General features: G+C 59.8%; 1 protein-coding gene across 2 annotated transcripts in view; it reads left to right on the forward strand.

Moving 5' to 3' along the window:
- Window positions 1–1,325: 1,325 nt before the first annotated feature.
- The window catches only part of PAX7 (paired box 7), a 97,947-nt gene continuing 76,809 nt past the window's right edge, over window positions 1,326–22,463 (forward strand). The window contains exons 1-4 of one of the 2 annotated variants that reach the window (XM_054721038.1): window positions 1,326–1,410; window positions 3,875–4,110; window positions 4,664–4,793; window positions 5,641–5,775. In XM_054721038.1, the coding sequence (XP_054577013.1) occupies window positions 1,326–1,410; window positions 3,875–4,110; window positions 4,664–4,793; window positions 5,641–5,775 (586 nt within the window). The remainder of the gene's footprint in view (window positions 1,411–3,874; window positions 4,111–4,663; window positions 4,794–5,640; window positions 5,776–22,463) is intronic. The other variant, XM_008148159.3, reaches the window with a different exon arrangement.

The following is a 22,463-nucleotide window of genomic DNA, read 5'->3' on the forward strand; positions in this document are numbered from 1 at the left end:
ATGGGGGGCTGGGGGGTGCGCCCCTAACACCCCACAGACCCAGTTTTTTAAGCCCCAGACCCTGCCCAGTCACTCTCAGGGCTGACACGATTCCAGAGAAAGTCATCAATCGCTCCCTCGCAGTCACCCTCGGCCCCACGCGTGGAAAATTCCGTGGGCGCGTGAGAGGACGGAGAAGACGTGAACACGGCGGACACTGACCCTGGCGGCCGGAGGGGCGGCGAGAATCCAGAGGAGCCGCCGGCGGAGGCAGACCGTCCCCTGCCGCCGCCAGCCGCCGGGAGCAGCGGGGGGCCGTGGGCGCCCAGGGGGCCGGGCACTCCGCGGGTCCCCCCAGTCGTCAGAAGGAGACGCTCGGACAAAGTTACCCCCCTCTCCTTCCCCCAACCCCTGGCCTTGGCTCCCTGGGTTTTACCGGGCAGTTCAAAGTCTCCCCCCAAAACCAGGTCGAGTCGGGGATTAGAAAATATTTTTAAAAAATTGGTTGGCAACTTCTTTTCGTTATTGGTTCTCCACTCCCTTCCGCCCTGGCCCCCTTCCCTCCTCATAAATAAAAGAGGGGTCGAACCTATCAGATCTCGCGCGCGGCCTCCTCCTCCTCCTCGTACTCCAGGGGAGCACTCTGCACAACTTACCCAGAGCATCGCTCGCCCCCTCGGCATCCCCTGTCGCCTCCCCTCGGGCCCCGAACCCCCAGAGGCACCTTCTTCCCGCCCCGCGCGTCCTGGGGGCGGGGGTGTCAGAGCTGGCGCGTAAGGGAGTAGCGAGTGTGGTCTGGAGGAAGGCGTGGAGCCCAGGGCGGAGAGGAGGGGGGGAGGGAGGGAGGGAGGGAGGGAGGACGAGAGAGTAAATATATAAATAAATACGGACAAGAATCCGCTCCGCAGCCTCCTGGCTCAGAAACTTTGGCCGGGAGCGCGAGAGCGCGGCGCTCGCCGGTGCCAGGCTGGGGGCCGGGACTGCGGCCGCGCCTCCCGGGTCTGCCCGGAGCACCCGCCCGCACAACTTCTGGCGGAGCGGAGCGGGCCGGGGCGGACTTGGGCTTGGTGTGTGTGTTTGTCTGAACTTCCTCGCCGCCACCTTCCCTCCCCGCGCCACCTCCGCCCCCGCCTCACCCCCCTCCCCTGCTTCTGGACTCGGAGACGACAGCCGGGGGTCAGGGGCGGGGGGGCAGGCAGAGTGTGGGTAGGGGAGCGGGAAGAGGTTAAGGAAAGAAAAAAAAAGAAGAAGAAGGAGAAGGAAAGAAAGAGATCGCAGCAGGGGTGAAGAGGAAGGACGGGGAGCGCTTGTTGCCGACTCCGGAGTCGTCCCCGGCGCGCGCGACAATGGCGGGCCTCCCCGGCGCGGTGCCGAGGATGATGCGGCCGGCGCCCGGGCAGAACTACCCCCGCACCGGGTTTCCTCTGGAAGGTAAGAGCGCGGGCTCGCCGGGCCTCACTCCCCCGCGGGGAACGCGAGCTCCCCCCGGAGAGGTGGCCATCTCCAGGGGGTGGTGGCGGCGCCGCGACAGCACGGGGTCCCCTTCTCTTCTGGGTCCAAGTCCGGGCGCCAGACCCAGGAAGTTCCTGGGGTCGACACTCGTCGGTGTCTGCGTCGGTTTCACTCCCCCTCGGCCTCAGCTTCAAGGGTCGCGGGCTCTGGCCTTTACCCCGCAGAGCCGAACCGGTGGATTGGGGCTCCTTAGTCAGTGTCAGGTCCTGGTGAATTTCAGTTCTTTCCACTGTTTTCAGATCCTTTCCCCCCCTCCGATATGCCTGGGCTCTCTGCGTTCCCCAGCTACAGGCTTTCTGCTCTTGTTTTGAATTGTCCTTCTCAATCTCCGGATTGTCTTCCAATCCCTTTTATTCCGAAATACCGACACGCGTGATATTTTAATGTCTAAAAACGGGGAAGGCTCTCCGCTTCTGCCAAAGCAACCCTCCTGCTCTGGGGTCTGAAACAAACTAATTGGAAAGGATACATAGTAACGGATTCCCAACCCCCGCCAAACTTTTCACTCGGCCTTCCGAACTCTGGAAATCTCCCGGGGGAGAACCTCAAGAAGGCCCCGCGATGTGCCGACCAGGGGACGCGTTCATTTTGTAACGTGTCCTCCCCAAACATCAGCGCCCGGGTGAGCAGAGAGGACGGGCGGGGAGCCGGTTCCCGGCCTCCCGGGGAGAGCGCTGGGGACGCGCCGCCCGGACCCTTTCCTGCGTCTTTGTTTTGTTTTCTTTTTTAAACGAAAGGAAGGTCTCCAACCTGTCAACTGGGAGGTCATTGGGCTCCGGGGGGTGGGCAGCCCGGGGTGTCACCGAAAGGTGCGGCTTTTATTTTTTAATTACTCTTCTTGTAATTCTATGAGGCCCCTGGTGCGTGAGGCTGGGGAGAGGAGGCAGGGTGGGGGCGGGCGGGCGGGCAGCCTGCGATCTGGGGAGGAGTGGGGGGGGGGGTCCCTCCGGCAGCGAGACGGCGCGGGTCTCGGAATTGGACGCAGGCGAGGAGAGTGGCTCCGTGATCAAGTGCGCGCGAGCGGCCAGGCAGGCGGGAGGGCGCACGGCCCGGGGATTTGCCGCGCACTCCGCTGTAGCGAATGCAAGGAAAACCGGCGGCCGAGGACGCGCGGCGGATTAGGACAATATTTGCCCAACATGACGGAGAATACTGAGGAGAGCCGAGTGCCGGTCGCTAAAGAGGCTCTTGAATATAAAGTTGGGCGCTCGAGAGCTCTCCAGCGCTAATGGCATATCCCGCCACGGAGACCGAGTGACTCTGCCTCGGCGACGCACGATTTCTGATTAAATCCAAGGGTGGCTTCAGACACCTACTTTTACAAAAGAGAGAGGTGGGGGGACCGCGAGAGCGAGGGAGGAGGCGGGAGGAACCGCTCGGCAGCCGGAGCCCCTTCTCGCCTCCTCCCTTCCAATTATTCGTCGGCTCCCTCCGCCGCGGCGGCTGTGAAATCGTTCTAATCTGCCGGATCTCCGCAGCCGCCAAGTCCCCAAATTGGGGGGATCGAGGCCGGATTAGTGTACCGGGGGTCCCCCAACCTTCTGAGCAAACTGTGTAGACTTTGCATTAAGGCTTCCAGGCGAGGCGTTTCCCTCCCCAGCACACACCCCGAGGGCCTGTCTTCCTGGTTTCCAAAGTCACCCCCACCCCGGGGGACCCTGGCCATCTGTGTGCCACCTCCCAGAGCCCGCAGGCCCAGGTATTTCCTGTAGGAGACTGCCGACAATGGAGCCCGTATGTCCCCAATCGTCCCAAAACGAAATTAGAACTTCGCGAGAGGTTAGAAGCAAGAAGCGTCCCCGAGGGACAGCCCGGTGCCCCCAGAGGCAGGGGGAACAGCATCGTGTCCCCTGTCCTCGGTTATCCCATTCGGGGTGGCGGCTAAATGGGCCTGTCAACACTAGTCACCAACCAGCCCCTTCTGGCCCCCAACAACATGAACCCTCTTGACCTCCGGGAGCGTGGAGCTGGCCGGCTGGGCCACATCTCGCCCGGTACTGGCAGGCGAACCTGCTGCCCAAGCTGCACCCTGGGGGCCGGAGAGCCATTGGTCCCAGAGCCTCCAGGCTCTCCCTCTCTCTCTCTCTCTCCCTGCCCTTCTCAGAGGCTCCAGCCCCTCCAGGTGTGTCCTCCTTCCGCTTAGGGTGGCAGGACTGGGGGCTTACAGCGCGGGAGACACCATGACCCCCTCCATCCCTGCAGGACTTCCCTCCACGTCAGGACTTTTCTTTCTGATTGCTGAACTGCCACAGCTCCGAACGTGGGGAGCTCAGCGCTGTCAGAGGTCTTGGGGCTCAAGAAAAACTGGAGCCGAGGGGTGCACTCTGGGCCTCCTCCCCACCCTCACCCTGTGCCCCTCTCTCCCCTCCCCTCCCTTCTCCAGTGTCCACTCCGCTGGGCCAGGGCCGGGTCAATCAGCTCGGTGGGGTCTTCATCAACGGGCGACCCCTGCCCAACCACATCCGCCACAAGATCGTGGAGATGGCCCACCACGGCATCCGGCCCTGCGTCATCTCCCGCCAGCTGCGCGTCTCCCACGGCTGCGTGTCCAAGATCCTCTGCCGCTACCAGGAGACCGGGTCCATCCGGCCTGGGGCCATCGGCGGCAGCAAGCCCAGAGTGAGTGTCTGCCATAGAGCGGCCGGAGGCCTTCCCATGGTGGGGGGGTCCTGGCCCCTGTCGCCACCCTGTGCCATCCGGGTGACTATAGGCTTCCTATGGAAAATACAGTGGGAGGCTGTCCCCACCCCCAGCTATCCCTCCCCATTGTTGGAATTTCTCAGGGATGGGAAAACGGGGGTCTAGGTGGCCTGGGACTTTGAGGCCAATGAGTCATTCCTGGGCTGTTCCTACATCTGTCCCGACCCCCTGTCACCATCCCAGACGAGGGACAGTGTCCCCCTCAGTGTTGTCTGAAATAGTGAGGAGGGGGGTCCTGTGGCTCCTGAGGAGGTTTCTAGTTCATTATCTCTACCCTCCCCCCGACACACACTGCCTTCCTCGGAGTCAGACAGGTTCTTAGAAAGGATACAAAGCCCATTTCAGGAGGAGGGAGGGCCTGGCTACCAGAGCCCCCAGCCTGGCCTGGGGCTCTCGGGAAGTTGATATTAAAAGTCTCTCCCTCCCCCCACCCCGTCTCCCCACTCCTGCGCTCCCACCTCCACCTCTGAAGCAGGTGGCCACCCCGGATGTGGAGAAAAAGATTGAGGAGTACAAGCGGGAAAACCCGGGCATGTTCAGCTGGGAGATCCGGGACCGGCTGCTGAAGGACGGGCACTGCGACCGCAGCACCGTGCCCTCAGGTGAGAAGGCAGCTGAGCCAGCAGAGCGCGCCCGCCCGGGGCTGCAGGGCGCTGGGGATCTGGGCGGGATGTGGGGGCGCTGATGGATGGTGGGGAACTTGGAGAAAAGTCAGGAGGGAGCAGGAGCAGAGAGACAGTGAGGACACAGGAGGGAAGCACAGCCTTAAGGGAGGTGGAAGGAGAAAGGAGGAGGGAGCGAGGGAGGGAGGAAAGAAGAGGCAGAAAGTTTACTTGTAACGTTGGGTGAGAATGGCTCCCTGGCACTTCCCTAGAGACGTGGCCTGGAGATAGGGCTGTCCCAGGAGGTTTGATCTCCGTGGGCTCCCTGGACCCCCTTCTTGCAGTCACCATGTCTGTTCTGCTGCTGCCACCAGCCATCAGTGGGTCCCCAATGTGGAGGCCTTGCACCAGGCCACCTTCGGGGAGTGTGTGCATGGGCCCTCCCTGCAGGCAGGGCTGGGTCACACCTGCGGGTGGCTGCAGCAGCCAGGGCTGGGGGGCCTGCCTCCAGGGAGGTCCTGGGGAAGGGGGTGTTGGGTGTGAGTGCACCCCAGGTAGGTAACGTGAAAGGCACAGGTGTGGGCGAGGATGTGTCTAGGGCAGGAATGCACAGGTGGCTGCGTCTGCCAGTCTTGCCACTGAGCGCGTGCCCCCGTGTGCGCCAGGCTTGCCCACGGGGGACACTGTCCTCGTGCCAGGCGGAGGTGTAAATGTGACCTGTGGGGGTGAATCCCCGGGCAGTGTATTAGGGGGAAGGGGCTTCAGGACTCTATCCCAAGGGCCCAGGCGGCCTGCGCGCCCGCGCCCCAACAACTTATACTCGCTCTGTTGCCTTTGAATTTCTGAGGTTTAGTGAGTTCGATTAGCCGTGTGCTCAGAATCAAGTTCGGGAAGAAAGAGGAGGACGACGACGGGGACAAGAAAGACGAAGATGGGGAGAAGAAAGCCAAGCACAGCATCGACGGCATCCTGGGCGACAAAGGTAGGGACCCTCCGGCCGGCCACACCGAGCCCGGCTTCCCCACGCGCTGGCGTGCGGGCCGGGGTGACTCTATTGCGCTTCGCTTCTGCGCCCCGGACTGGCGGACAGAACTTCGGGGGAGAACTCGCGGCTCCGGAGCAGCCAGGAGCCTCTCGGGGTGTGGGAGGGCGCCCCCTCCGCGTGCCCGGGCCGGGCGGGGAGCAGGTGGCCTCTCGGTTGCCCGGGAGCTGGGCTGCAGGTTACTGCGCGCCTAGTGGGCGCGAGTCCTCCAGGCCTGGCGTTTTGGCTGCCGGTCCCCGGGTCGATCTATTATTTATAGGAAACTTGGGCCAGGGGGGCGGGGGGCGAGGAAGGAGGAGCCGGCCTGCGGCTCCCTAAATGAATTTGTTAACCAGCCCCGCACACGCTCTCTAAACGGTCCCTTGAAACCCCGCCTGACAGCTGACTGACCGCCGCAATCAATAAAAATTAGCGCGGGCCGCGTGGGCCGCTGCCTCTCGCCGCTGCGTTGCCAGGCCCCGAATCGCGGTGGGCGGCGCGGAGTGGGGCGGCAGAGGGGTGACCTGCTAAGGGGCTCTTCTCCGGCGGGGCCAAGAGCTGAGGCTCCGTTCCCGGAGCCTGGGGAGCAGGATCCCGGGAAAGGAGAGAGATTGGGGCGCTGCAGCCCCTCTCCCCCTGTAAGCGCGGCCGCTGGGCGGACTGGAGTCTAACCAGCGCCCTGACTTTCCTGGAGGGGAGCGAGAGGAGGCGTTCATCCTCCCAGCACCTGCGCGCTGGGGAGAGGGGATGGCTCTGTGGGTTACTGAGGCAGGAAATTTCAGGAGACGGGAAAGTCCTTCCGCGTGGTAAGTGTTCCTGCTTTAAGTGAGGGCGCGGGGAGAAATAGAAGCGGAAGATGCGGAGTCACCCGCTAACAGGAGAAGAAGCAGGTCCCCAAGTCCACGCGAGGGGGAGGCAGCGGGAAAGACCGTGGCCGTGGGAGCCTGTAAAACAGCGGCTTTGGGGAAAGGGCAGGGACTTGTAAAGAGCACATTGTGTTCGAGTTTCCTGGCAGAAGTTGGTGGCGGCTCCCCTCTCCTGCCTCCGGGGAACTCCTGGCGCAGGTCTCTCTCCAGTGCTCAGTGGCCTTTCCCAACCTTGAAGGTGAACTTCACAGACAAAGCCCGGCCAGGCCCAGCCCCCACCGGCCTGGTGGGAGGAGGAGGGAGAGGGGCAGGGGCAGCCCCTGAGAGAGCAGCTGGAGCGGGGACCGAGCAGGCTATTGACATTCAGGGCCCCACGTGGAACCCTGTCCGGCGGGGACAAAAGGGCGAGGGAAGAAAGGGAGGGAGCTGTGCCTGACACCCCGCTGTGCCGGGCCTGCCGTGGGGCCCGGGTCTTCAGCGGGAGGGGCCCTGCTTGCCAAACAGCCCCTGGCTCTCCTGAGGTTGCCCAGAGCCCTGCACCCCTGGTGCTGGTGGGGGGACCCAGTCCTTACTTCAGTCTGTATTGGAAGGGGTACTCAGCTGGACTTCTTTTTTGTGGGGTGGGAGACATAAAACCTGAATCATCTTTCCCACCAAATCCTGCACAGCAGACAGCGCTTGTGGGAGGGAGGTACCCTGGGTGAAGTGCGGGGAGATTTGATTTTATTTGGAGAAACTTTAGGGGTGTGTCTGTCGTCTGTCTGTCTATGTGGCGGGGGTATGCCCAACTCAATCTGTGAGGAAGCACAATAGACTCATTTCTTTTGAGAGAGAGAGAGGAGGAAAAAAAAAGGAAATGAAGAGGGTGGGAAGACGGTGTGGTTTGGGGAATCCCTTTGACTCCATGGCGTTCCTTCGAAGTGGCTTCCGGTGCAGGTCTGGGCTTTTATAAAACCTGCTAACAGGCGGCAGGCGGGCGGGCGAGTTCGCTGGATAGAGGTTTTCCCTGCAGCAGGACCGGAAGCCCAGGCCTCCAGGGACGGAGGAGGAGCCTGGCAGTTCCCGTGGGAAGGCGGAGAGCACGGGCACTGGGTCTGTGGAGTGGCAAAACGAAAGGAAAGCCGCGGGCCTGGTCTCGGAGAAGCCCCGCAGCGTTTGAGTGACAGTGGGCACGTTGGGCATTGCCACTGGAGCTAGGTGGCCACGTAGGCGCTTGTGTCTGTCAGGTCTGTCAGTGTGACTGTTTGGCCATGGGCCCTTGGGTCGGAGTGGGAGGGTTATATTCCGAACCAGTGGGATTCTGTGTGGGGGTGCAGTGTCATTGTAGATGGGTGTAGTGTAAATGGGCTGTGTGCTGGGAGGATTGTCTGCACAAACTGTATCAGCTCCTGATGCGGTACCTGGGCCAGTCCGTGGGCACCTGGGTGAACTGCCCACCTGGAACCATTCACCTCTCTCCCAGGCCCCCTGTTTCATGGCCAAGTTAGGGGCTAAAAGACCTCCCAACCTCCACCCGTATCAACCAGGTGGGGAGAGGCCAAGAGGCCCCATGGGCAGAGCGAGGGCACGGGTGCACGTCCACAAACTTTGTTTTGGCTCCTTGCTTTTGACAAATGCTCTCTCCGGGGTCGCCCCACTCGTGGCGGGGAGCCCTGGAGAAGGGGTTTAAGAGCTCTCCTCTTTAAACGCTAAAGAGAGATCCCTCCCTGAGCCCGCTTTTTCCTACCGTCCGCTTGGCATTTAATAACGTTAAGACTTATTAGAGCTGGTAATGAAAACTGGGGCTGCTGAATAGGAAACGGTGTTGGAGAGGGGTGTAATAGCTCCCAGGCATGGTAAGAAACTATTTATCCGCAATCAGTCCTCACTCTCGGAGTTTGAAGCACAAACGTTAAGTTGAAGGGTTTTAAAGCAGATTAAATTGAGCTTTTATTTCTGTGCACTTTCATCTCTGAACAGCTCACTCCTGCTCCCCTTGGGCTGATATTCATGAGGCTGTTCATATTTTTTTTTTTTGCTCTTATCCTTGTTAAGACTGAGTTATTAGGATTGTTGGTTGTGAGAATTTGCAGCCCGCTCCGCGTAGGGGCTCCGGCCAGGCTCTGCTCACCTGGAGAGGGGAGCGGACAGTTCACTGCCCTCATCCGCTCAGACTCTCCTCCATACCCCTTCCCTGGGGATCAGGGGAGGGACAGGCCGGGGACCCAACCAGGAAAGGGTTTGAGGAAGGACGAGAAAAAATAAGATTTTCCTAACCTGAGACTCTTGTAGGAAATCTGAGAGGCGTTTGCACAGAGTCAAACCATTCTTCTGTGGGGACTGACGGAGTGAATGGGAAGAAATGAGCAATAATAATAATAATAATAATAGCAATAAACAACAAGAACACCAAAGCCTCCAGCAAGCATCTGGCAATGTGCAAACTTAGGCTGAAAGTGACCAGATCAGGCGTGGGGCTCCACATTGTTCTCGAAAGCAGAAAGCCCAGCAGGGTCACAATTAATAGGAAACCAGGGAAAAAGTAACAAGATTAAAAAAGAGGAGTGTGCCTTTTCCCGAGGCAGGGGGGGTGGGGGGACTTTCCCATGCCAAAGCCCATCCGAGAATGTGCCGGCTTCTCCCTCAGGAAAGGCCACCTGAGTGGGGGCCGAGGCGTGTGTCTGAGGGAGAGAGGCGGGTTTGTGTTTCTTTGCATTTTTCCTTAGTTCGTGTTTAAAGCAGCAAGCTTACAGGTGTGGAGTGGGAAGTGGCGGAGAAGACTCGGGAAGGAGGGAGAGCCCCGAGTGTCGGTTTTAGACACTTGTAAAAGGAGGTGGGAAACAATTTAATTTGGCAGCGGCGGTAGCTGCTAATGCGGTTTTCGGTCGTTTGCTACACAGGAGGAAGCTGTTTTGATTGTGTGTACAAGGACCTGCCAAATTTAATTAGGCTCCGGGGGAGCGAATGAATGGGGGGAGGGGGGGGCGCGGCTCCCCTCAGCCCACGCGGCTCTCCTCGGCTTCACACCTGGAAGGGGCATTGTTTACCGGGCGGGAGAGGACGGGGCCGGGGAGGGGAGGGGACCCAGAGGGAGCGGGGCCTCGGAGAGGGAGCCGGGGAGGAGAGAAGATAGCCCATTTATCAAGAAACAAGCTGCATTGATTTAAACCAACAAGTCCCCTCCTCGGTAAATGTGTGTTTAGAGAAAGGTAATTGACACTCCACCAAATCAAAGGATTACCCCGGGTTGGCAATCTAATCAAACAGAGTCCAGGCGGGATTTGAAGCTGTTCAAAGTGGGATCAGCTTCGCATAATGGGGGCGCGGAGGAAGGCGGGAGGGCGCCGGGCGATTCCCCGGCTTTAGGCGGCGCTGGGTGGTGGATATTCAGTGGAACCCGAGGGGGAGGCCCGCGGGATGGGGGTGGCAGGGGTGAGCCGAGGCGGGCTGTGCTGGCGAGGAAGATCCCGGGGGAGGCAGGCGGCTCCTGGCGAGTCACGGCGGGACAGACTAGACGCCCCCTCTCTTCCCTCCATCCCCCCCAACCGAAGGGGGGAGAGGGGAGGAGGGAGCGGAGACCAAGAACAACAATGAGATAACTGTTACAAAGGCAAACACTGGCGCTCACTCGCTGGCAGCCCCAGAACCCGCGGCAGATAAACAAAGTCCGCTGTTTGCCAGATAAACTCGTGCCTAAATCGAGTGTGACGGGGCCAGGAGAGAAGAGACGGGGAGAGATAAGGTTGGAGGGGGAATGGACGAATATAATCTAATAGACATTTAGAAAACAAACTTTAAACAACGGGCGAACAGGCGAGCGGAGCGTAATTATCCGCCCCAGAGACCCGGACAAGTCCTGGGAGGTTGGCGCGCTGGGGGTGGCGTGGGGGGACCTCAGCGGAGCCTTGCAGAGCTGTGTGTTGGGGGGTGCCGCTGGGACTCCACTGGGAACCCGAAGAGGCCCCCTCTCCGGGGGGCGCACCTGGGGAGGCTCGGCTGCCAGACGGAGGTCCTAGCGCAGCCCCGCTCTCCCCGTCGCATTTCTCCACAGGGTGGGGTCCCCTGCTGCCGGGCCTGGCGAGGTTTACGCTCAGCTCCGGCGGCGCGCAGCGCCACACGCACCGGCTGTTGGCGGGCGCGTTTGGACCTAAAAGACGCCCGCGCCCGGCACAGCCGTGAAAGGAATTAGATATTTACCAGTTTGAAATAAGCCTGGCTAAGAAGAAGAAGAAGAGAGAGAGAGACATTGAGAAGAGGAGGCTGGGGGAAGACTTCAAACGAATCCATCACTCGGAACGGTGGAGGGGAGATTTACCAGACAGTCCCGGGAAGTTATTTAGATATTAATAACACATTTTCCCGAGGCGCGACCGCGGCAGCCGTCCGCGCTGCTCTCCGAGCTGTTTGGCCGGGTGAAATATGGGCGTCTCAAATGTTGGGAGGAGATAACGCAATCAGGCTAACCCCGTCCTAAACCGGCACCGCGCGGTAAACCCGGATTAACCCCCCCTCACGGCCCCCCCCCCTTTCACAGCTTTCCAAATTTTTCAGTAGCATTTACATGGAAGGATTTAAAAGCACATATAACAGTCGCCTTAAAGCAGTAAGGTGATTATATGGGCTTTTTAAAAAAGAATTTTTGAAAATGATAGTGGTTACACGTTACATGATATATTAATGATATGATATAAAAACATAGTTTTGCAGAGGGCGCGAGGGCCGCGCAAATGAGAGTTCCTGTTTGCCATCATCGGCAAAGCTGATGAGACCTCAACCCTCATGGGAGCCCCAGGATACAAACACGAAATGTCCAAGGGCCCCCGGTCCCGGCCCTGGAAGTGTCTGCTCTAAAGCCAGACAGCATCGCCCCCGGAAGAGAGGGTGCCCGGTGCCGGGAAGCCTTCCTGCTGTTAGGAGCACAGAATAGAAACCCCCAAGGGGAGGTTCTCCAGGGACTTTGGGGCCCTGGAGGCCAAGACAAAGGGGTGCACATTCCATGGATTCCAGAAAAAAATAGCTCTTCTCCCTTCTTCTCCCCCCCTCCCGCCGCCCCAGACTAATGAGGTGATTAGGAAGCCCCGTTGGGGACGGGGTGAGAGGGGACTGGAGGGTTAGGATGCCCCCCTCGGGTTTTGCTGTCCTAAGCCTTCCCTTCCCCCGACGGGACTGAAAGGAGGAGAAGGTGGAAGTGGGGTCAGTGCTTTCTGACCCGCTCCGAGCGCCCGGCCCGGGCTGGGCCGAGCAGGGGGAGGGAGGGAACTCGCCTTCCCAAATCGAATCAAGGCAGAACGGTGACCTAAGGGGGGACTTCGCCACTCGTAGACGGCGCTCTCCCAACTTCAAACGGAGCGGCGGGGAAGGGGCGGCGACGCGGGGAAGGGTCCGGAGAGGCGCGAGGGGAGGAGGGCCTGGAGGAGGAAGAGAAGGGGTCGAGGGCAAAGGGGAAGCGGGAGCCAAAGGAAGGGGTGTAAGGACGGCAGTGTCAAAAGGGGGGCTCGGCTGCACTTAGAACTTCAGCCCTGGGGGAGAGGCAAGCGCCTGGGCCCGGCAGCCTCGGGAAGGAGGAGGGGAGGTTGTGTGCTCCCCAAGTCACGCTCTGGAGAGACCCTGAGGGCGCTCCGGGCGCCTCTGGAGCCCGCCCGGCCGTCCCCTGGGCAGCGGAGTGAGGGGGGTTGCACAGGGCCCCGGGCGATCTCATGGACTTTTCCAGGACTTGGGTGCCTGGGCCCTGGGGGTGCGCTGGGCCTGGACCCTGGTCGAGACCAAGAGAGGAATGGCAGAGGCCGGGGAGCACAGAGGTGGACGGAAGAGTCAGAGAGGAGGAGGAGGAGAGGGAGCTCCAGCGCGCAAGGTCAGAGCGAGCAAGACCGAGCGGGGAGAGCATTTGCAGGCGCCGAGAGAGGCTGGGGCAGCGGGAAGAAAGACAAAGGGACACGGAGTCGCCGAAAGGCTGGCCCGGGACGGGCGCGTCCGGAGAGGAGGCCCGCGGGAGAGCGCGGGCGGAAGGGGCGAGCGCGCAGAGCCGGGCGGCGGGAGGCGGGCGGGCCGCTGTCCTCCTTTTGATCCTCCGCGGCTTCGCCTTATCAGAAAGCGCTTTCGGTGACACGGGCACAAAGGCAGTTCATCACATTACAGCGCGGCCCGGCGGCTCGCTGCGATCCCGCCGCTTAATTAGAGGCGAGCGAGTCGGCCGGCGGGGCGGGAGGGAGGCCGACTCCCAGGCGGGGGCCCGCGCTCCGCGCTCGGACCCGAGGCGCGGGGAAGGGGCTGGCCTGCGCGCCCGCCTCTGGGGGGGACTCGGGGCGAGGGGGGCGGACCCGTTATGTAGAGAGTTGCTAAATAATGCGAAGGAAACAGGCCAGGCCAGTTTTCACCGAAGGAGCGAGGCTCGCCTCCTTCCGGCGTTTTGTAACCGCCCCTTCTAAGTTGTCAGTTTGGGAAGGATGGCGCCCAGGCCACCCTCCCCACACCGCAGCTTCCCAAGCTGCAGACTGGAGGGTGAGTGAGGGTAAGGTGACCACACAGGGCCGGCCGGAGGCTTCATGCTGCGCTGGGTCCAGTTCACACACACCCCCCCCCTCGCTTCTGGGAGATTGGGAGTTGGGTTCCCTCTTCAGTGGGCCTTCCCTCCCTCCCTCCCTTTGAACCCAACTGTGCAGGGCAGGGAGGATCCTGGAGGGGCCGAGTGCATGTGGTGAGCCCAGGAAGTAAGAGTTCCAGTGTCCATCCTGCCCCAACTCACTAGCAGCGTCACCGGGCCTCGCTCAAGCTCTCTGGGTCTCATTTTCTTCCCACAAAAAACCAGAGCATTGGACCCAAACAAAGATTCTTATCCTTTGGGGTAAAACCAAAAAACTGGTCATTCACACATGCTCATACAGGCAGCATTTTCCAGGCAGCAGGAAGGGGTCTCTGGGCTTCTAGGGGGCCACACCCCATGGGAACTCCCCATATTCTTGAGGGAGCTTCTGATCCCGGAGGCAGGAGCCCAGGATGAGGCAATGGATGGGGGGGGTGGGCGGGACATATAATGAAGCTGAGCGCCTGCCCTCAGCCTGGCCCTTGCTGCTTCCTCCTTTCCAAAATAGACAGCCCAGCCCACTCCCCTCCTCCAGTTGGTTGTTGGAAGGGTCTTTTCTGAGGTTGTAGTAAGCAAAGGTCCGGACAGATACTGAGCTCCCCCTTTTGTCTGTCCCAAGAAAGAGAGAGAGAGAGAGAGAGAGAGAGAGAGAGAGAGAGAGAGAGGAGAAAACAAGAAATTTCCCATTGGGGGTGAATTTCTTGATTCATTCTGTAAAAATGTTGTGAGCACCTACTGTGTGCCAGGCATTGTGTTAAGTGCCCAGGAATCCCGGAGACAAGAGGGTTTCTGCTTTCCTGGAGTTCTGAGCCAGGTGGATGGCTCAGAAAATAAGCAAGCCCCCAGTAAACAGACTTGCCCCAGTAGGGGCGTTATCCTCCTGCAGGCTGTCTCGTGTTTGGGTGTTTGTGAATGTTGTGTTTGGGTGGGTGGGTAGGAGAGGGGGTCTGTGTGAGCACAACATTGGGAAGGCAGCCCCCAACCTGGCCTGGGGAGTTGCAGGCGCTAGCTGGGACCTCAGGGCCCCGGGTCCGGGCCAGCCGAGGAGGGAGGAGCGGGGGCCTCCGGTCTCCGGAGCCTTTGCCTTGACAGCGCTCTTTGTCTGAAGCCGAAAAGAAGACCTAAGATCAAAGAGGCCCCAGACCCGACAGAAAAGGAGGTGGGGCTCTGGGCACAAGTCCTAGCTTGGAAAACACCCTGAGTTTTTCTGGGGTCCTTTTGGTGGGACCCAGAAGCAGCCGAGCCTCAGACAAGTGGGCAGCAGCCGTTCCTCGGGGCCTTCCCCACGGTCCCAGACCTCAGTGGGTGACAGGTGGAGAGGGACCGTGATGGCTGCGGGTCCAAATTCAGACCTCGAGTCCCTAGGTGACCGGGGAAGGTGGAGCGAAGGCAACATCCGGGGAAGTTTTGCTAGGTGTGTGAGTGGGTGGTGTGTGGTGTATACTTTTGCGTGGAGATCGCGGGTCGGGGATCGAGCCCTGATTGCCTGGAAACTTGTCCTAGAAGGTCTGTTCCGGATTCATCTGGGCTGCACAGACATGAAAACCAGATTCAAGCTCTAGTTTGTCTCCAGAGTGACAACTCGGGGTTGGTAGGGGTCCGGGGAGCCTGAGGAACCTTCTGGAGCTCTCCAGCTCCCAGCGGAAGCCTGCAGAAGTCCCTCGTCACCACGGACACCACCGACAGGGACCCAGAGGCAGCGGGCTCTCCCGACTTTCCACGGAGACCCCCTTCCCTGCCCCTCATCCTTGCCATTTTCTTCCTCGCCTGTACTTCTTGAGCTTGGGTTCACCCTTCCGAGGTCCAAAAGCCTGATAATAACCCCCCCCACCACCACCACCGTATAGTGTTGGGGGAGGAGGCACAGTCTATACCCCTTCTCCCTTCTCCAGCCGCCTGCAAAGCCAGGGTTCAGCATCTCTGCCGCACCCCCGGGCTTTGCCGATGGGGAGGATTCTGAAATATTGTTTCGGTGTCTCTGGGGTTTATTGGAAGTGCTGGGAAAAGTTCTGGAACTTTCTTTAATCAGCAGGGCTACCTGTATCTCCCTGGGGAGGTCACGTTGTGCTGGGTGGGACGTTCCCTCCCAGGGTCTGCACAGGCGACACCCAGCGGGGTTAGCTGGTGCGCTCGCTCGGCTGGGGCGGCTGCTGCCGTAAAGGCCCCTTTGCGTCCCCCGCTTTAAGGCCCCGCTGCGTTGGTGGGTTTGAATCCCGGAGCTCTGGTTCTGGGGTGGAGCCCGGCGTCGGTTATTCCCGGTGCGGGAGCCTCAGTTTCCCCTCTGATGCCTGGGGTCAGGGCCCCTCCTCCCGGCCCGCGGCAGGAGGACGTCCGCGCCGGGAACGCGCGGCGGAGACGGGCCGGCGGGCCCGGGGCGGGGAGGCGGCCCCGCGGGTTCTGCTCCTCCCCGCCGCCCCCGCCCGCCGCCCCCGCGGCGGAGTCCCCGCTCGCGCCTCAATGGCCACTTTAGAAATACAAACAACTTTAGAAATAAAGTAACCAAACCCCCGAGAGGGGCTTTGAAGGGGCGAATGCCTGGTGGCGCTTTACTATGCCGTGGGCCGGGGCCCGGCCTAATCCCGCTTTCATTTTCACCGACGGCCGCGGGGGGAGCGCTCCCGGCCTCCCGGCCCCTCAGGAGGCTGATTAGGCCACAAAGAGCCCCCATTATCCCGAGAAGAAAACCGAGGGGCGGCGCGGGGCGGGGGGAGCCGGGGGAGGCCCGCCCGCGCCCGGGCTATTGACTTAGTGGATGAAGTCAAGAGCGGGCGCGCCGGGAGCCCCGAGGGGGAGGGGACGGGGCGGGGGCGGGGAGGCCGAACAAAAACTGGACGCACAAAACCCCACAACAAAACCCCGGCCCCGGACCCGGGGAAGCCAGGCCGGGCGGAGGGCTCCTCGGCTGAGCTGCTGCTGGGTCAGCTGCCGGCCCGCTGGGTGGGGGGCGCGGGGAGGGGGGGGCACTGCGCCCGCCTCCCCGCCCCTGGCGTCGGTGGCTTTCTTGGGAGGGGGCGGTGGAGGAAGGGAGAAAGCTAAGGCCACAGAAGCAGGCTCCTCGACCCTTCAGTGCTGCGGGGCTTGCGCGCACGCTCTGGCTCCCAGGCCTTCCCTTCCTCCTCTGTGGGGTGCGCAGGCTCCAAAACCATCCCAGCTGTGGCCACCTGCGGGGCTGCGATCAGTGGAGTCTGCTGGGCAGAAGTAACGCCTCGGAAAGCTCTAGAGGAGGTGCCTGAGTGGGGGGCAGGGAGGTGGGGGTGAAGGAGAAAGTGGAGCCCCACCCCCAGCCTGAAAGGTGTGGGTAACTTTGAATGCGGCGCCGAGAGCCTCGGTGCCCCTGTCCTGGGGACCACGACTTCAGAGCGCTCTGGGAAGAGTCCCTGGAATTTCATCAAGCGCAGGACACATTGGGAGACGGATAAATATTACTCTCCAGTCCCTTCCCCCTCCTCACCTCCCCCAGGGCTGGTTTCAGTCTAGAGCCGTCGGCCTGTGATTGGGGAAATTATAGGGGCTGCAGACCCTAGGTGACACCATGTTTGGGGTGGGGTGGGGTGGGATGAGGACAGGTGCTCAGCCTTGTGCAGCTGGATAGCGCCCTTCCTTCCCTGAGAGAAAAAGTGCCCCTGTGGGCAGGGGAGGAGGCAGAAACAGCCAGTTCCTGGGGCGCAGCAGCCACTGTTCAATGAGTCCCATTTCCTCCCAGGTAGAGGCCAGGCAGCCTTGGTGAACAGAGTGAGCACAATGTGATTAAAGGAGGGTCTGTGACATCTCCCCCCCCCCCCCACCCACCCATCCCATCCCATCCCATCCCCAGCCATAGCTGTCTCCATCCCCTTGAAATAGGGGCGGTCTCGGTCCTGAGGGCTGACTTGGAAGTGCTTTGATGGCATCTAGCTCTTCATTGTCCGTCCCACAACTCTTTAGCAAGCCCTACTTCGTGTGGGCGGTGCTGGGCCAGTACCCCTGGAGTCCAGGCCATGACTGCTCGATGCCCAGTGAAGGCGTTAGGACTTATTCCAAGGGCAGCGAGGAGCCAAAGAGGGGATTTTGGCGAGGGAGTGATGGGCTGAGCAGAGACTGCACTGTAAGGTGTGGAGAGACCACTGAGGAGTTCAAGCTGTGACAGAGGGGGGCGGGGGATGGTGCAGAGGGAGAGTGGAGGGGTGTAAGGAGAAGGCAGCCCCAGCCAGAGATGGGAGGAGGGGGGGGAAGCAGCTCTTCCCAGACTCCTCCCACCCGATGCCCAGGTGTGTGGGAACCTGTGGCTGGCTAGGAGGACAATTAGAGAGACCTTGGAATTCCTTTCCAGGCTGAGATCCGCAAGGGTGAGTCAGAGTGGATCAGGCCTTAGAGGTCATCTGGTCATCACAGATGGAAAAGCGGAGGTCCAGAGGGCGTGGCATGAGTGAGCCCCAAAGAGGGGGAAGTGACTGGCAGTTGGCCTGGTAGAGAAGCAAAATAAGCTGGTCTTGCTTCCAGGAATTCGAAGGTGAGGGCAGCCATGGGGAGCAAGGCCCTTTCCCATCCCCGCAGTCTATCGCCCTTTGTAAGTTCCATTTCACAGAGGGGGAAACTGAGGCACAGAGACTATCCCAAGGAAATAGGGAGGGGAGGGGCCTCTCCTGATAGGGTGGCCTTGACCCTAAGAGGCCTGAAGGGCACATCCCAGCTGCTCTCCTTTGCTCCATCTGGACAATTTCAGCCCCAGCACCTCTCCCCACCCCCATCCTTCATGAACCCTGAATCCTCAGGCCCAGGGGATACTATGGCTCAAGCCAGCGCCCCCTGCTACCACCCAGGGTCACCTACTGGGGATCTTGAGACCTGACAGAGGCCACAGATTTGCCCTCTGAAGAGTCTGTTCATCTTCTGGGAAAAGTCCTTTGAGCAGCAAGGAAAACTCCAGCCCAGAGGGAAGGAACTGCAGGGTGGTGGCTAGGACTGGGATTCAGACCTTCCCGTGAATGGCCCGAGGAGTGGCCCTGGCTTTCACACGAACTGCTGTGTGACTCTGGACAAGCCATTTAACTTCTCTGGTCCTTGCCTCTTTGTCTGAACAAGGGTAAGGCATGAGGAGCCCAGTGGTTTTCAAACTGTGTTCCATGGCACCTTGGGGTTCCGAGCAGGAGGTGATGCAGCAGGTGGAGGCTCCTGGGAGCTCTGATACTGGGAGCATGTATGCGTTGGAGGAGAAAAACCAGCGAGCTCCCATTGGTAGAGGAGACTCTGGCGAGACAGGGCTTTGTCCTAGGAAGGAGCAGGGAATCACCTCCCATTGGAGCCTCTCATCAGAGGAGGCTACTCTGGAGGGGGGGGGGGGTTGGAGGAAGAGAGGACGCTGTGTTTACGCCTGGAATCAGAGCCCCAGGCTGTGGTTACTGGTCTTCAGAGATAAGCTGATATCGCTCATCTGGTGACAAATGATTCCCCTCCTCTCCTGTTCCCCTGATTAGAGAACTTTCTCTCCTGGCTGGGAGGTCTTGCTGGAGAACAGGCCTGGCTGGTCTCCAGACGCTGGGCGCTACCTGCCCAGGCTGCTGGGTGACCACGGGAGGCAGTACCCTCTCTGTGCTTCAGTGAGGACTGGTGGTGTGGCTGGCAGTGCCACCCTGGCATGGTCCTGGAAGGAGGATTCAGTGCAGAGTGTGGGAGATGGGAAGACCTGTGAGCCAGGAGGGCTGCAGGGTATTCCCAGGTGCTTTTGCAACACATGCCACCTGGCACTTTCTCCATCTGGGCAGTGGCTTTTGGAAACGCTGCCGTGGTTGAGAGCCGCTGGTCTGGTGCAACACCCCGTTTCACAGATGGAGAAACTGAGGCCCACAGAGGGGAAGGGACTTGTTCCTTCTTGCACAGCAAATCGAGAGCAGGGTGAGAACAGGGACCCAGTCTCCAGACTGTTAAACCAGGCACCATGAATGGAACATTCTTCCCAAGTTGTTGGGTCCCTCACTTTTTATTTAGTCGCTTGCAAGGGTCTTATCAGCAAGGGCACCATGCAAGGAACAAGGGAGCCAAGAGGGCAGGACCCCACCTGTCCTCCTGGCCCCAACATCTGCCCACACTCTGAGGCTCCCCCCCCCTTCCAGACACTCACTTTCATCCCAGCTGTGGGCCCTCAGCCCTTCCATCCAAAGGCAGCCCCGGGGACACAAGAAGAGCACTGGACTCAGAGTCAGTGAGACCAGGCACAGCCTCCCTGCTGTGGGTCCCCTGAGCAAGTCAAGTCACTTCACCTGTCTGAGCCTTAGTTTTCTCATCTATCCAATGGGGGTGAAAATCACAAAGGAACAATGCGTTAAAAAAAAACAAAACAGAAAAGATGGCGGGCACATATCGGAGGTGCCTGGTGAAAATGAGATGGAAGGACTGAAAGTAATTTGTGCAGAATAGCTGACTCATAGAGGTTTCTAAGATGAGCATCCCCCAGGTCAGAGGCACGCTGTCCTTCTGTCAGAGGCTTGAAGATATAGATGCACATAGTTTTGTCGTGTTTTTGAAAGGTTTATTATAAAAGTAACATGTGCTTGTGAAAATTCAAATCAGAAAGAAAGTATATGATGTTGACGTGGAGAATGCTTCCCTGAGGGGTGATCTTGCTGAGTTTGGGAGGATAGCTGTCTGCACTTAGAACCTAGATCTATGTTGTATCCATCCTTCCCTCCATCCCTCCATCCCTCTACCCATCCCTCCATCCCTCCACCCATCCCTCCATCCCTCCATCCCTCCATCCCTCCATCCCTCCATCCCTCCCTCCATCCCTCCATCCATCCTTCCATCCCTCTATCCCTCCATCCATCCCTCCATCCCTCCATCCCTCTATCCATCCCTCCATCCCTCTATCCATCCCTCCATCCCTCTATCCATCCATCCATCCATCCCTCCATCCCTCTATCCATCCCTCTATCCCTCCATCTCTCTATCCATCCATCCACCCCTCCATCCCTCTATCCCTCCATTTATCCCTCCATCCCTCCATCCATCCCTCCATCCCTCTATCCATCCATCCACCCATCCATCCATCCCTCCATCCCTCCATCCATCCCTCCATCCCTCTATCCATCCATCCATCCCTCCATCCCTCCATCCCTCCACCCCTCTATCCATCCATCCATCCACCCATCCATCCATCCATCCATCCCTCTATCCATCCATCCCTCCATCCCTCCATCCATCCATCCATCCATCCATCCATCCATCCATCCCTCCATCCCACTATCCATCCATCCATCCATCCCTCCATCCATCCATCCATCCATCCATCCATCCATCCATCCATCCCTCTATCCATCCATCCCTCCATCCATCCATCCATCCATCCCTCCATCCCTCCATCCCTCCATCCATCCCTCCATCCCTCCATCCATCCATCCATCCCTCCATCCCTCCATCCCTCCACCCCTCTATCCATCCATCCATCCATCCATCCATCCATCCCTCCATTCCTCCATCCATCCCTCCATCCCTCCATCCATCCATCCATCCATCCATCCATCCATCCATCCATCCCTCCATCCCTCCATCCATCCCTCCATCCATCCCTCCATCCATCCATCCATCCATCCATCCATCCATCCATCCCTCCATCCATCCATCCCTCCATCCATCCATCCATCCATCCATCCATCCATCCCTCTATCCATCCATCCATCCCTCCATCCCTCTATCCATCCATCCATCCCTCCATCCCTCCATCCCTCCACCCCTCTATCCATCCATCCATCCACCCATCCATCCATCCCTCCATCCCTCCATCCATCCATCCCTCCATCCCTCCATCCATCCATCCATCCATCCATCCATCCATCCATCCATCCCTCCATCCATCCCTCCATCCATCCCTCCATCCATCCATCCATCCATCCATCCATCCATCCATCCCTTCATCCATCCATCCCTCCATCCATCCATCCATCCATCCCTCCATCCCTCCATCCCTCCATCCATCCCTCCATCCCTCTATCCATCCATCCATCCCTCCATCCCTCCATCCCTCCACCCCTCTATCCATCCATCCATCCATCCATCCATCCATCCCTCCATCCCTCTATCCATCCATCCCTCCATCCCTCCATCCATCCATCCATCCATCCATCCATCCATCCATCCATCCATCCCTCCATCCCTCTATCCATCCCTCCATCCATCCCTCCATCCATCCATCCATCCATCCATCCATCCATCCATCCATCCATCCATCCATCCATCCCTCCATCCATCCATCCATCCATCCCTCTATCCATCCATCCATCCCTCCATCCCTCTATCCATCCATCCATCCCTCCATCCCTCTAGCTAGACATAGACAGATGTAAGGGAAAGTGGCATCATATCAGCTTCACCTGGGGACCAGAGGGGCTTCAGGGGTGACCACGAAGCCCCAGAATAGAATTCTCAAGCGTGTGTGTGTGTGTGTGTGTGTGTGTGTATGCATGCATTTCCCTGGACAGGGAACCTTAGCTTTTCCTGGGTCTCCTAGGGCCGGGGTCCCCAACAAAGCATGCCGAGTTAGGAGATTTGCAGGTGTTTGTCCTCTCGGAGGAGGGGCAGGCAGAGCCCTCTCCCCCTCCCCTCCAGCCTCTCAGTCCCCCCCCCCCCCTCATGCACCTGCCAGGGCTTCCGGCCTCCTCTGCTTCAAAGCGCAGGCTGGGCTTTACCTGCCTCGCCTCTTTGCAAAGCAGCCAGGTTTGAAAGGGGAAGTGGCATTTCAGGCCCTTAATTAGACCCAGGACAAGAATGGAGGCTGGCTCTCGGGTCAGGCCGGGGAGATTGTTAGGGGATTAACACCCAGGTAAACTCATCAGGGTGCACCGCCCCTTGGCAGGAGGCAGCGAGAGAATCCCGGGGGCCAAAGCGGAAAGGCTGGCCAGCAGCGTGGACTCACATTCCGGAGGGGTGGGGTGTGTGCAGGGAGGGCAGGGACAGAGGAGGAGAAGGGAGGGCCCTCCACCCGTGCCAGTGCCCCAGGAAGGTGGAGCTAGGACTCCCACTTTGTTCTCATAACAATGTACTGAGCACCTAGTGTGTGCCAGGCACTGTTCAGGGGCTGGGAAGACAGCCTCAAATCGCACAAGGCCCTGGTCTCATGGAGCTTACACGCTGTGGGTAGTCACGAATAGGAAAACACTAAGAAGGTGGACAGGGGCCTAAAGGAGATAGACAGTGACTGACCTGGGAAGCAATGGTAGATGGGTTATCAGGGAGGCCTGCCCAGAGGAGGTGAT

This window comes from Eptesicus fuscus, chromosome 9, assembly GCF_027574615.1.
Source record: "Eptesicus fuscus isolate TK198812 chromosome 9, DD_ASM_mEF_20220401, whole genome shotgun sequence".
NCBI classification, from domain to species: domain Eukaryota; kingdom Metazoa; phylum Chordata; class Mammalia; order Chiroptera; family Vespertilionidae; genus Eptesicus; species Eptesicus fuscus.